The sequence below is a fragment of the Mya arenaria genome, chromosome 1, assembly GCF_026914265.1.
Source record: "Mya arenaria isolate MELC-2E11 chromosome 1, ASM2691426v1".
Taxonomy (NCBI): domain Eukaryota; kingdom Metazoa; phylum Mollusca; class Bivalvia; order Myida; family Myidae; genus Mya; species Mya arenaria.
Window position 1 is genome coordinate 31,489,769 of NC_069122.1, and position 14,883 is coordinate 31,504,651.

At 33.5% G+C, this 14,883-nt stretch overlaps 1 protein-coding gene across 1 annotated transcript in view; it reads left to right on the forward strand.

Annotated features, from left to right (window-relative positions):
• The window catches only part of LOC128226367 (multiple epidermal growth factor-like domains protein 6), a 72,099-nt gene that overhangs the window by 30,645 nt on the left and 26,571 nt on the right, over window positions 1–14,883 (forward strand). The window contains exon 7 of the mRNA XM_052936249.1: window positions 7,421–7,630. Coding sequence (XP_052792209.1) covers window positions 7,421–7,630 — 210 coding nt within the window. The remainder of the gene's footprint in view (window positions 1–7,420; window positions 7,631–14,883) is intronic.

Genomic DNA, 14,883 nt, shown 5'->3' on the forward strand with positions numbered 1-14,883 from the left:
TTTCCAGTGGTTTATAGAGATCTATTGTATGCTTTCTGGTGGTTTATAGAGATCTATTGTATGCTTTCCGGTGGTTTATAGAGATCTATTATATGCTTTCCAGTGGTTTATGGAGATCTATTATATGCTTTCCAGTGGTTTATGGAGATCTATTATATGCTTTCTGTAGGTTTATAGAGATCTGTTATATGCTTTCCAGTGGTTTATGGAGATCTATGATATGCTTTCCAGTGGTTTATAGAGATCTATTATATGCTTTCCAGTGGTTTGTCAGTGTGCGAAATTAACGGTAGCCCGATCGCCCGTGGCGACGAAAAATTGACCCAGGCTACGAAAAAATCCTTTAAGGTAGCCCGACTGGCGATTGGTTAAAAAAAATTGTCGGGTAAATGTTTACCTCGACACCGTTGACCGACTTCCGGATAATCTCTCATTGTTATGGATATTTTCTGTTGCAGTAATCTCCCTTGTCAAGCAATTATACGCTATATACTGCTTGAAAATTATTATTTTGACAGAAATCATATTTCGGACTGTCAATACTTTTTTTTTGTTTTAGTGAGATATTAAAGTTTGGATGTTGTTTTTGTTGTGTGTTTTTTTTTAAATAATCACCGAAAATTATGAAATAGATGTTTGTAAAATCCTGTCACTAATGCCACAAGCAGCACATGTTGACAGGACTTCCATCCTCCCCCTTCATCAACAATCCAACTGCCTTGACAGAACCAGCCCCCCCCCCCCCCCCCCCCCATTGAACCACCACCAGCCCCCCTGCCCCCTGGCAACACAGGACCACACAACCACCATACTTGCATTTTATACAAAATATAATAAGATACTGTACAGTTGTCATATCATTCCTTGTTTTTAACCATACAAGGTATTCAAGATGCGTTTTTCTGTTAACCGGTGGGCTATGGAAGTCTGGCTTGGGCTACAGAAATCTCAAAGTCTGTAGCCCCATTGGCTACCAGGTAAAAAAGGTTAATTTCGCACACTGGTTTGTAGAGATCTATTATATGCTTTCCAGTGGTTTGTAGAGATCTATTATATGCTTTCCAGTGGTTTGTAGAGATCTATAATATGCTTTCCAGTGGTTTATAGAGATCTATTATTTGCTTTCCAGTGGTTTATAGAGATCTATTTATGCTTTCCGGTGGTTTATAGAGATCTATTATATGCTTTTCAGTGGTTTATAGAGATCTATTATATGCTTTCCAGTGGTTTATAGAGATCTATTATATGCTTTTCGGTGGTTTATAGAGATCTATTATATGCTTTTCAGTGGTTTATAGAGATCTATTATATGCTTTTCAGTGGTTTATAGAGATCTATTATATGCTTTCCAGTGGTTTATAGAGATCTATTATATGCTTTCCGGTGGTTTATAGAGATCTATTATATGCTTTTCGGTGGTTTATAGAGATCTATTATATGCTTTTCAGTGGTTTATAGAGATCTATTATATGCTTTCCAGTGGTTTATAGAGATCTATTATATGCTTTCCGGTGGTTTATAGAGATCTATTATATGCTTTCCAGTGGTTTATAGAGATCTATTATATGCTTTCCAGTGGTTTATAGAGATCTATTATATGCTTTTCAGTGGTTTATAGAGATCTATTATATGCTTTCCAGTGGTTTATAGAGATCTATTATATGCTTTCCAGTGGTTTATAGAGATCTATAATATGCTTTCCGGTGGTTTATAGAGATCTATTATATGCTTTTCAGTGGTTTATAGAGATCTATTATATGCTTTCCGGTGGTTTATAGAGATCTATTATATGCTTTTCAGTGGTTTATGGAGATCTATTATATGCTTTCCAGTGGTTTATAGAGATCTATTATATGCTTTTCAGTGGTTTATAGAGATCTATTATATGCTTTCCAGTGGTTTATAGAGATCTATTATATGCTTTCCAGTGGTTTATGGAGATCTATCATATGCTTTCCGGTGGTTCATAGAGATCCATTATATGCTTTCCAGTGGTTTATAGAGATTTATAGTATGCTTTCCAGTGGTTTATAGAGATCTATTGTATGCTTTCCAGTGGTTTATAGAGATCTATTATATGCTTTCCAGTGGTTTATAGAGATCTATTATATGCTTTCAAGTGGTTTGTAGAGATCTATTATATGCTTTCCAGTGGTTTATAGAGATCTATTATATGCTTTCCAGTGGTTTATAGAGATCTATTATATGCTTCCCAGTGGTTTATATAGATCTATTACATTCTTTATGGTGGTTTTTAGAGATCTGTTATATGCTTTCCAGTGGTTTATAGAGATCTATCATATGCTTTTCAGTGGTTTATAGAGATCTATTATATGCTTTCCAGTGGTTATAGAGATCTATTATATGCTTTTCATGTGGTTATAGAGATCTATTATATGCTTTGAAGTGGTTTATAGAGATCTATTATATGCTTTCCAGTGGTTTATAGAGATCTATTATATGCTTTCAAGTGGTTTACAGAGATCTATTATATGCTTTCCAGTGGTTTATAGAGATCTTTAATATGCTTTCCAGTGGTTTATAGAGATCTATTATATGCTTTCCAGTGGTTTATATCCATTATATGCTTTCCAGTGGTTTTTAGAGATCTATTATATGCTTTCCAGTGGTTTTTAAATATCTATTATATGCTTTCCAGTGGTTTATAGAGATCTATTATATGCTTTCCAGTGGTATATAGAGATCTATCATATTCTTCCTAGTGGTTTATATAGATCTATTATATTCTTTCCAGTGGTTTTTAGAGATCTATTATATGCTTTCCAGTGGTTTTTAAATATCTATTATATGCTTTCCAGTGGTTTATAGAGATCTATTATATGCTTTCCAGTGGTATATAGAGATCTATCATATGCTTCCCAGTGGTTTATAGAGATCTATTATATGCTTTCTGGTGGTTTATAGAGATCTATTATATGCTTTCTGGTGGTTTAATGGAGATCTATTATATGCTTTCTGGTGGTTTATAGAGATCTATTATATGCTTTCAAGTGGTTTGTAGAGATCTATTATATGCTTTCAAGTGGTTTATAGAGATCTATTATATGCTTTCTGGTGGTTTATAGAGATCTATTATATGCTTTCAAGTGGTTTGTAGAGATCTATTATATGCTTTCCAGTGGTTTATAGAGATCTATTGTATGCTTTCCGGTGGTTTATAGAGATCTATTATATGCTTTCCGGTGGTTTATAGAGATCTATGATATGCTTTCCAGTGGTTTATAGAGATCTAGTATATGCTTTCATGTGGTTTGTAGAGATCTATTATATGCTTTCAAGTGGTTTATAGAGATCTATGATATGCTTTCCAGTGGTTTATAGAGATCAATTATATGCTTTCCAGTGGTTTTTAGAGATCTATTATATGCTTTCCAGTGGTTTATAGAGATCTATGATATGCTTTCCAGTGGTTTATAGAGATCTAGTATATGCTTTCATGTGGTTTGTAGAGATCTATTATATGCTTTCAAGTGGTTTATAGAGATCTAGTATATGCTTTCCAGTGGTTTATAGAGATCTATTATATGCTTTCATGTGGTTTGTAGAGATCTATTATATGCTTTCAAGTGGTTTATAGAGATCTAGTATATGCTTTCCAGTGGTTTATAGAGATCTATGATATGCTTTCCAGTGGTTTGTAGAGATCTATTATATGCTTTCATGTGGTTTGTAGAGATCTATTATATGCTTTCCAGTGGTTTATAGAGATCTAGTATATGCTTTCATGTGGTTTGTAGAGATCTATTATATGCTTTCCAGTGGTTTAATGGAGATCTATTATATGCTTTCCAGTGGTTTATAGAAATCTATGATATGCTTTCCAGTGGTTTATAGAGATCTAGTATATGCTTTCATGTGGTTTGTAGAGATCTATTATATGCTTTCAAGTGGTTTATAGAGATCTATGATATGCTTTCCAGTGGTTTATAGAGATCAATTATATGCTTTCCAGTGGTTTTTAGAGATCTGTTATATGCTTTCCAGTGGTTTATAGAGATCTATTATATGCTTTCCAGTGGTTTATAGAGATCTATTATATGCTTTCCAGTGGTAAATAGAGATCTATTATATGCTTTCAAGTGGTTTGTAGAGATCTATTATATGCTTTCAAGTGGTTTATAGAGATCTATTATATGCTTTCCAGTGGTTTATAGAGATCTATTATATGCTTTCTGGTGGTTTAATGGAGATCTATTATATGCTTTCTGGTGGTTTAATGGAGATCTATTATATGCTTTCCAATGGTTTGTAGAGATCTATTATAAATAAAAAAAATATGCTTTCCAGTGGTTAATAGAGATCTATTATATGCTTTCCAGTGGTTTATAGAGATCTATGATATGCTTTCCAGTGGTTTATAGAGATCTATTATATGCTTTCTGGTGGTTTAATGGAGATCTATTATATGCTTTCTGGTGGTTTATAGAGATCTATTATATGCTTTCTGGTGATTTAATGGAGATCTAGTATATGCTTTCCAGTGGTTTATAGAGATCTGTTATAAAAAAATAATTATGCTTTCCAGTGGTTTATAGAGATCTATTATATGCTTTCAAGTGGTTTATAGAGATCTATTATATGCTTTCAAGTGGTTTATAGAGATCTATTATATGCTTTCCAGTGGTAAATAGAGATCTATTATATGCTTTCAAGTGGTTTGTAGAGATCTATTATATGCTTTTCAGTGGTTTATAGAGATCTATTATATGCTTTCCAGTGGTTATTAGAGATCTATTATATGCTTTCCAGTGGTTTAATGGAGATCTATCATATGCTTCCCCGTGGTTAATAGAGATCTATTATATGCTTTCCAGTGGTTTAATGGAGATCTATCATATGCTTCCCCGTGGTTTATAGAGATCTATTATAAGCTTTCCGGTGGTTTATAGAGATCTATTGTATGCTTTTCAGTGGTTTATGGAGTTGAATTATATGCTTTCTGGTGGTTTAAAGAGTTTCATTATATTGGTTAGGGTGGTTTATAGAGATTTATCATTTAAATAAAATTGATATTTCACTATATCAAACAGGGACACAATTTTTCAAGACATAATTCCTGAAAAAAACTTACTTTCACATATAGTTTGGCGTGCTTTTAAAAAACAACAGCATTAAGGTACAGACCAAGTTTCTCAGAAAAAAGTGAATGTTGGCCGATGTTTATGAAACTTGGAACAAACAATTGTCAATGACTGCTTGAATGCGGTGTATATTAATTGAAATAATCCTGTAGTAACTTTTTCGTTATATACTCATACTAAAATTATAAGCTTATTCATTCAGCATACAAAAAACAGGCCGTCAACCATTTCCTTTATTTTCCTATATTTTTGAGAAATTTCCTATATTTTTCAAAACCTCATATATTTCCTATATTTTGGATTTTTTTCCTAGATTTTTCTTGAAAAGTGGTGCTGGGATATGTTTGAAATCATTCAAAGGATTGATACTGCCTTTAGATATTGTTTATTTACAGTTTAAGACTGTCTTTATCCTCCAAACCATCACCATCATTCAGAATTGCTGTTGTACACCCTTGGTTATCCATCTGGACACCTTTGATGAAGAGTATGACAAACATCAAATCTTAATGGTGTCCACTTTGATGACCACAGTTGTGTTGCTGCAGCATTGTCTGCCTTGATGGAGAGGTTTAAAGGGGCTGTACTCTGTATGATGAAATAGAGAAAACTGACATAAGCTTGGTATCGATGTGTACAATGCATTGAAACTTACTTACTGAAGTACCACATAGTTTACAATTAATTTATTTTTTGCTGTTTTTTTGGTATTTTTCGCTTAAAAAAGATTACTAGGTATGTCTACCTAGTAGAATTCATTCCTTATGCGTGATTGGCTAGTCGATGTTATCACATGATATTACCAAGTTAGGTATACAGCTGAAATATTCCAACCGTTAAGGGTAAGCCCTTGTAGCACAGTGGATACAACACTGGACTGCAATTTTGGCGACCCCGGTTCGAACCCGGTCTCCGACTCGATTTTTTTTTACATTTTGGTATTTTTTTTACAATTATGGTATCAAAGAGTAAAATATTTTATTAAATAATTGTCCTGAGATTTGTAACAGAAAAAACTTTTTTTGGTGCCAATCTGGTGGTGTACAGTCCCTTTAAGGAATCTGGGTTAAGTAAAACACCAATTTTATGATTATAGCCAATAAACAAGTAAGTAAATGTTCACTTACATACCTATTAAAGTGGATTTTTCAACCTTAAAATTCCTAAATTTTGCCCAGAAAATGCCAAAACCTCCTATATTTTTGGACAAAATTTCGTACATTTTTTACTATATTTTCCCCAAAACTTGGTTGACGGCCTGAAAAAAATATATTCTGTTTTTTTTTTATACAAAAAAAGCTGTAAAATTATATTGTTTCACAGTTTGTTTTATCAACGTTTGCACCAAAATGTATGTGTCTGCTTAGGGGGTGCTGTAAATCAACAAACTAAGGGATTATTTCAAAAAATAAACACAGTGTTAAAGTACAGTCATTGACAATAGTTTGTTCCAAGTTTCATGAAAATCACATTATTGGCGCTGACATTATTTTCTTTTCGGAGGAACGTGGTCATATACCTCAAATGTCATGTATCATTAAATTTTTTAGGCATATAATAAAAAGAATAATTGGTTCTTTTAGTGCAAGGTTGCGATATTATTTCACGTTATGAACACCCAAAGTGAATATTTTGCTCATGGCTACACCACTTCTGAAATAAACATTTTGGTGCTCACTCAGTAAAATATATAATGATCTTGTGCTGAAACAGTCAGTTTTACCCTCTATATCTTTGGTAGAATTGCTGCTAAAATTTCCAACCTCAAAGTGAGGAGCATGCACTTGAAGTGTAACTCATATTTAAAATCACTATACATGCACATGTATGTAACAAACATAAATTTTGAGTGATATTAAACCTTAAACTTTAACTTACTTAAAATAATGCCTTTATGGAAAATATTAATTACTGATAACAAGTTTGTAACCAAGTATCTGATAGCCGAAATCTGGCAAATATTAAATGACTGGTGGGTCCTTATAAAGATATATGGAGATTGGAGATGATCACGTCTCTAAAGGAAGAAATACTGTGTATTCTGCAATATTTCTTGCAAATTAAACACATTATCCTTCATGAAAACCATTGTTTACAATATTTATTCATCCTTTTTGGTAAATTAAAACAATTGTATTAATTATGGTACTTCCTATTTTGGAGTAAGAGTGCATCTTGAAGCAAAATCAGGTGCAATAAAAACTGGCAATATGAGTACCATGTTGACAAGGATCCTATGATGTGGTTTCTGGACATCATGAATATTCTTGTTTTTAGAGTGTTATCAAATAAGTCAATGTCACATTGTTTAATTGCAGTTAAGGGAATTTCAAAGCTATGTGCAGAGCACACTGAATACCAGGATGAGGTCGGCCAGGCCTTTTGTAAGCCTTGTCCAGCTGGGTCTAGCTGTAGAAGGGTGGGGAGATATACTTCCCTGTGCGTGGGGCAGATGTGTGGATGTGATGATGAGGGCTGTATTATTTTCCCTCCACAAAATTGCCCAAATTTGCAATTCTGCCATGAAGGTGAGATGTCTTTCTGAAAAAAATATTTATTTTGAGATGTTTGCTGTCATGTAAAGAAATAATTGTTGAGGTATTTTTCAAGCAAAACTTTCTTGGTTAATACCAGGACTAAGTACTCCATATATATCCTTTTAATGCCAAGAGCCAGGCAAGCTAGCTACTGGTACTGCCTTTCAGTATGACGCAGCCATGAATTGAATCAGCAACTATTCATGAAAAAGCAACCACTTTACTTTTGTACTGTTTTAACAGCAGGCCCCAATTTCTCGAAACTTCTTAAGTCCCTTATAACAGGATTCAAAAACTAAGGTCACTATTTTGGTTTTTCAATAACTTGCGTTATATTTACTTTGTTAAGACTTTATTTATATAACCACTTACACAAAATTGGAATGTTGCTCAGCAAATTACAAGACCTGATTAATTTATACATCTTTACTAACTTCTTGGCTTATAGCCTTCTGTAAGTCTCTTAGGATAGTGAATCAATTTTAACAAACCTGTTTAAAATTTAGTCAAAAGGGCTAGCTAGAATGGTAAAAATACTCGGACATTACGCCCTATTTATTATTTTTAATCGTACAGGTATGAACAGCTGTTTGATTTTATGTCGTAATGGGCTATTTTTGTGTATTTACGCCCATTACGACCCTTATCTGTAGCTCTGCAATCACCTTGATTTTACTAGATGGAGTATTCATAAAAAATAAAGTTTGATTAAAAATCCATCCAGAAGATTTCAAATTTTGCCTCCTGCTAAGAAAAAGTAAGAAAGGGCAATTACTCTGTAATAAGCTAAAATAGAGATACGGTTCCTGCACTTCATCTCACTAAGTTTTATCACTGTATTAAATTCCATTCAGTAGTTTTGAAGTTATGCTCCAGACAAGGGAAATTACAACAGACAAACCAACCGACCACATGGTGACTAAAATAAGCACCCTTCATCAGTGGTCAAAATTAGCACAAGCCTGCGTGCCCTGTCAAATTCAGGTCAACTGCTTTATGGGCTTGCTCAAATTCTGGATTTTATATAGCAGGGCTTGTTAAAAAAGTAATGCAAAGCATTTAGATAAGAATCCGGGCTTGTTTATCCAAACAAGTAATTTTGATGACTGCTATTAACTTAGTTAAATGAAGTATAGTAAAAGGAATTAACAAATCCCAAGGCCCCAATTTCTTGAAACTTCTTAAGCTTAACAGGCTTTCAATTAGCAAAATATGAATTTTGATTAATGAAAAATGTTGTTTGGTGATTATCATAAAGATTATAAGTATCTTCCATGGCCGAGATTGTAAGATAGGTTCATTCCGACCCGAGCGTAGAGTGTTTTGCGGAAACGAGGTTTACGCAAAACACCCTGCGCGAGGGTCGGGATTAACCTATCTTACACTAGCGGCTGGTAGATGTTTTTTCTCCCACCTCATTTAAACAAAATTAAGTAAAAATGTATTATTTGCTGGAACTCTTTTGTGCTTAGTGAAAATAATTGCGTATTGATATACGATAGCACGTGGTTGTCATGGATATCCGCGCAGTGATCCAGTTAATGTTAATAGTCAAATCGGTCTTTTTAAATAGTTTAAATAGGAGAATGAAGCATTATTTCTTAAATGGTGCGTGAAAACTGTTTTATGGTGACATTTGAAGCGAGAAATAATTAATCGCCATTCTAAATATTACCATTAAGACAAGATTTCCTTGATGCTACTGACGACAGTCTTCAACAAGGGAGGTTATTACAATGTGGTGACCATTAAAAGGAGTTCCATATGGGCATTTTATCTTCGCCCGTGGGCAAGATAAGAATATCTAGCATGGTTAAATTATTGGATCTACTTATCTGAGGTGGGAGAAATTCCTATCTAAAGTATAAAAACTCTTAACACTGTTTGTACCGGTACGATTAAAAAAAAATAGGGCATGTCAAGTTCTACCGAGTATTTTTTACCGTTTTACGCTAGCGGTTTTGACTGGTTTGTTGACAAATCGATACACTATCCTGACAGACTTATAGAAGGTTGTAAGCCAAGAAGCAAAGTACATGTAGTAAAAATGTTTTAATTAAATAAATCCGGACTTGTAATTAGCTGAGCAACATTTCAATTTTGTGTAAGTTCTTATATAATTTGTACTATAAAGTTCATTAAGTAAAATAAGTCATTCAATTTTGTAATTTATTGTATCAATACACTTTAGAAATCGCCATTACACTTTAATGAATACCCAAGGGTGTACCATACACTTTACTTGATTGCATAAGGGTGTAAAATACACTTTAAGTAAAAAAGTTATCTGTAGCTCTGTGATTTTGAATATAAATTCAGGCTTATTTATTGATAATGGATATATGTACAGTTTTAAGCTCACCTCAGCACCCTGAGCACAAAGTGCTGAGCTTCATGCTCAGTTTGAGCTATTGTGATAGGGTGGTTGTCCGTTTCATCAGTCGTCATTTTCCTTCAAACAACTTCTCCTAAAGCACAGGGACAATTTCAACCAAACTTTGCAAGAATGTTTCTAAGGTTGTCCTTTTCCATATTCCTTTAATAAAAGTGGTTCCATGCAGAACTTAAAAACTTTGAATATCTTCTTCTGCGAAATTGTTGGCTGATTTTCAACATTTTTTCAGGGAAATGCTCCTTCGGTGACCCAGTATCAAATTCTTTCACCCAATGTTGATTTGTAAAAAGCATGGCTTCTCCTCAGAATCCACTTGCCCGACCTAAAAATAGTTTCACAGAAATGATTTTTAAATGACCCTCTATCAAATTCCTTCAACTTATGTTGATTCGTAAAAAAAACATGGCCTCCAGCAGACAATGCGAAAACTTTTTTTCTTCACAGGACATTGCGACAGGTAAACACTGAAAGTTTACCTGTCGCACCAAATTCTTACCTGTCGCAATGTTACAAACAGTATTAAGTTACATCAGCCTAAACCTTGATTTTAAGCCTCTTATCTAAATAAGTTTTGTAATTCCCCATTATAACAGGTTTAGATCTTCTTGGTTAGATGTGACCAACTGTTATAAATTACAAAAAAAAGCTAAACATCAGGTAAAAAAAAATCTATATTTCGCATCTTAAGCCATATTTTTTTCCTCCCGAAAAAACTCATATCCGGTTCGTCTACCCATTGAGCAGCTAGATTTTACTCTTTTAATTCAACTTTAAATTAAAGATACAGAAAGGTGATAAAATATAACGAATTGTACTACAAGTGTAACTGAGTCTGATATAACAAATTAAATCATGACTATATTTAGAAATATTACCAAGAAATTACATTTAGTAGAAATATAACAAAATTGATTTGTTGTATGCAATCATTTATTCAAGCACCAACAGGGTTATTTGACAAAAATTAATTCTGAAATTAAACAGAATTTTTTTTCTCAATTTAAGTCATATTAAAAAGAGTTTGAAGTGCAGAATATTTTAAGTTCAAAATGTTAACTTTACAATGAAATAATTAGTTTTTAAAAGATATTTTAATGCACTGCTTCAATAAAGATGAAAGTATTTTTAAACTCATTTTCCACTTTTATCTTTTATTCTCTACAAAAACACCTAAGTTTAAATTAACAGCAGTGTATGAAATAGTTAACTTCTTTTTCTACACAATTAGGCTCAGAAAATTTCTATGATCATTTTTACAGCTGTAATTTGTTTCACAGGTCCAAATAGCACTACTCTGATGTAAATTAAGACATGAAAGTATTCAAAGTTGAAATTTACAGTCGGATTTTTTTTTACACCTGTAAAATAAGAAATTCCGCCTGCACAATGAAAAATTACGCCTGTAAATATAAATGCTTTTCCTGCTCAAATTCATTTTCCAGGCGGTTTACACCTGTAAATGTGACTTTACTCCTCATTTACGGGTCTTTTACAGCTGTATTACAGTTGGAATTTTCGTACGGGTTAGAAGCTGAAAGTAAATTTTCTGAAAATTAAACTAATTTTTCACCGGACATTGTGACCAACCAAAACAAAAGTTTCGTCGGTCAAAATGGTAATATACCGGACATGTCCGACAGACATTCGCATTGTCTGCGCCAGGGAGCGGGGCTACTTTTTACTTTTGGACTTCATGGAAAGCTTTAAAAATCTTTTCTTCAGAATCAGCTGGCCTGGATAGTTGTAATATATTGAACCCATGTGCTCAGTGGTTTAACCAGGTTTTTATTGAAAACCGGGTTATTAGAATAAGTCATTGAGTGGCTGGTATCCACCCCAGAACTTAAGTTCGGATTAATGAATAGTATTGAAACTTAGTGTGCAGGTAGCTTATCTAAAAAGGAAGCCTTGTATTGGTTTTGAGGGGGTAAGGGTCAAGGTAAAGGTGACTAAATATAGCAAAAATGGTTTCTGCTCAAGGCTTAAAAAAATGGTTTGGTTAGGGTAACATCCTTGATAGATATTGATGAAACTTGGTGTGTAGGTAGCTTATGGGAAGAGCTAGCTTGGGATTGCTTTTGAGGGGGGTGGGGCTAAGGTCAAGGTCGCCTGTTACTAAAAATAGAAAAATGGTTTCTGCCCAATAACTTTAGTTAGGATTGATAGATATTGAGGAAAGTTAGTGTGTAGGTAGCTTATGTGAAGAGCTAGCTTGGGATTGCTATTGAGGGGGGAGGGGCTAAGGTCAAGGTCACTGTTACTTAAAATAGAAAAATGGTTTCTGCCCAATAACTTTAGTTAGCATTGACCGATATTGATGAAACTTGGTGTGTAAGTTGCTTATGTGAAGAGCTAGCTTGGGATTGCTTTTGAGTGGGGAGGGGCTAAGGTCAAGGTCACTATTACTTAAAATAGAAAAATGATCAAGGTCACTGTTACTTAAAATAGAAAAATGGTTTCCACCCAATAACTTTAGTTAGCATTGACAGATATTGATGAAACTTGGTGTGTAGGTAGCTTATGGGAAGAGCTAGCTTGGGATTGCTTTTGAGGGGGGTGGGGCTAAGGTCAAGGTCGCCTGTTACTAAAAATAGAAAAATGGTTTCTGCCCAATAACTTAAGTTAGGATTGTTAGATATTGAGGAAAGTTGGTGTGTAGGTAGCTTATGTGAAGAGCTAGCTTGGGATTGCTATTGAGGGGGGAGGGGCTAAGGTCAAGGTCACTGTTACTTAAAATAGAAAAATGGTTTCTGCCCAATAACTTTAGTTAGCATTGACCGATATTGATGAAACTTGGTGTGTAAGTTGCTTATGGCAGATTTCACGTTTTGGTGACCAAAAAGTTCCCGGCGAATATTGATTTTTAAAATTTATTGCAGATTTGTGATTTCAACATAATCTTTTACAGCAATTTCTTATCTATCATATTTTAGAACATTTGCAATGATTTATTCATGCATTTTTATAAAAAAAAGAATTTTGTATCACCATACCATTTGTGCTAGTGTTACAATATTGCCGGTAAAAACTTGTTTTTTTTAATATTTTGATCCAAAGAAGTATTTTGTCTTGCACTAAATGGTTCATTTATCTATAAAACAGATTGTACGGACAAAAAATAAAGATTGTTTCGTTTTTCTCAAATAAATTTATTGAAACAAACCCTAATTGGACAACAAGACAGAAAATGCTTTCTGCAAACATAGGTTTTCTTTTTATATCAGATCAGATAAGCTATAAACATAAATGTTTTGTTGTGGTAATATAAATGTCTCTAGTATGGTGCAATTATCATTACCTTTGATATTAAACATATATATTATAAATTGCTAATTGCAGTATGTGCTAGTGTTACCACAAAACAGAATGAGTAACATTAGCAGTATGTCACATTAGCAGTTGGACAGAATGTTTCACAACAAATTAAAATACAGACCTACCACAGACTGTTTGAGCTTGATACAGTATAAAACAAACTATATAAACGATTGATAAACACGGTCAATTGATAATCACAAAAATTCTTAATTCTGTCCAATAAATAACGATATCAAACACAAAAGCGGTATGAATTCAATATAAACTACGTACCTAATGAATGAATACTTACAAACGATAGTTTACAGACGACATTATTATGTTCGAATAATTGACTCTGGGAAAGTCATCAAATTTCAACGATTTTCTTGCTTTATTAAGCGCTTGTCTTAATGCTAGCGTGACATAATGTTAACGTTACATCGAAGGACAGAATGAGCCAAACTTGGATTAAGTGTTTATCAACGGTATTCACCACTATTTTTATCATTTCAATGTCAACTGTGAACCAGTCCAATATAAAAGTAATCGCTACCCGGATGTTAACCCTCAGTCGGTGTAAATTATTCACGAATAGAAAAGGTGCTATCGTCATGCTAAAATGGGACAGAATCGATTTTGAGTAACATTAACACATTTTTGACCTAAAAAACTTTATGATCGGGAATGACCAATTTCTTGTTACATGCAATACTGTTTTTATCGGACACGTAGTCTTTGTTTTCAGTGATTTAATAAAGGTGTGTTTAGGCTTAAAACAGTTAGCAGTAGATCATGTCTGCTAATGTTACACAACAATTCGAGGACAGATTACCGTAACGTTATCACCATGCGCAATTACCGAAAATTTAAGTATATTACGAACGAAATGCAATTATTTTAGATATATTATTGTTTTAATTAACATTTCTTGCAAACATTATTCAACAGACAAGAATAAAAAACTTACCAGATGTTACTGAAAAGCATCCTCAAAAAAGTGGTATATTGGTACCGGGAAGATTTTCTGTCTTTTTTGTCCTAAATATCGGCATATTTTTACATTTTTTTTTACCTTATTTAACACAATATTTTCATTATTTTAATACAAATCACTTCTATTAGGTGTTCTTATTGGGTTGGGAAAGGCAATTGCTGTATATATGACGTTGACATGCAATAACAATAAATGAAAGCAAATGGGCCAAATAATTGCCTTTTTTGTGAAATCTGCCTTATGTGAAGAGCTAGCTTGGGATTGCTTTTGAGTGGGAAGGGGCTAAGGTCAAGGTCACTATTACTTAAAATAGAAAAATGGTCAAGGTCACTGTGACTTAAAATAGAAAAATGGTTTCTGCCCAATAACTTTAGTTAGCATTGACCGATATTGTTGAAATTTGGTGTGTAGGTAGCTTATGTACAGAGCTAGCTTGGGATTGCTTTTGAGGGGGGTGGGGCTAAGATCAAGGTCGCCTGTTACTAAACATAAAAATGGTTTCTGCCCAATAACATAAGTTAGCATTGATAAATATTGATGAAACTTAGTGTGTAG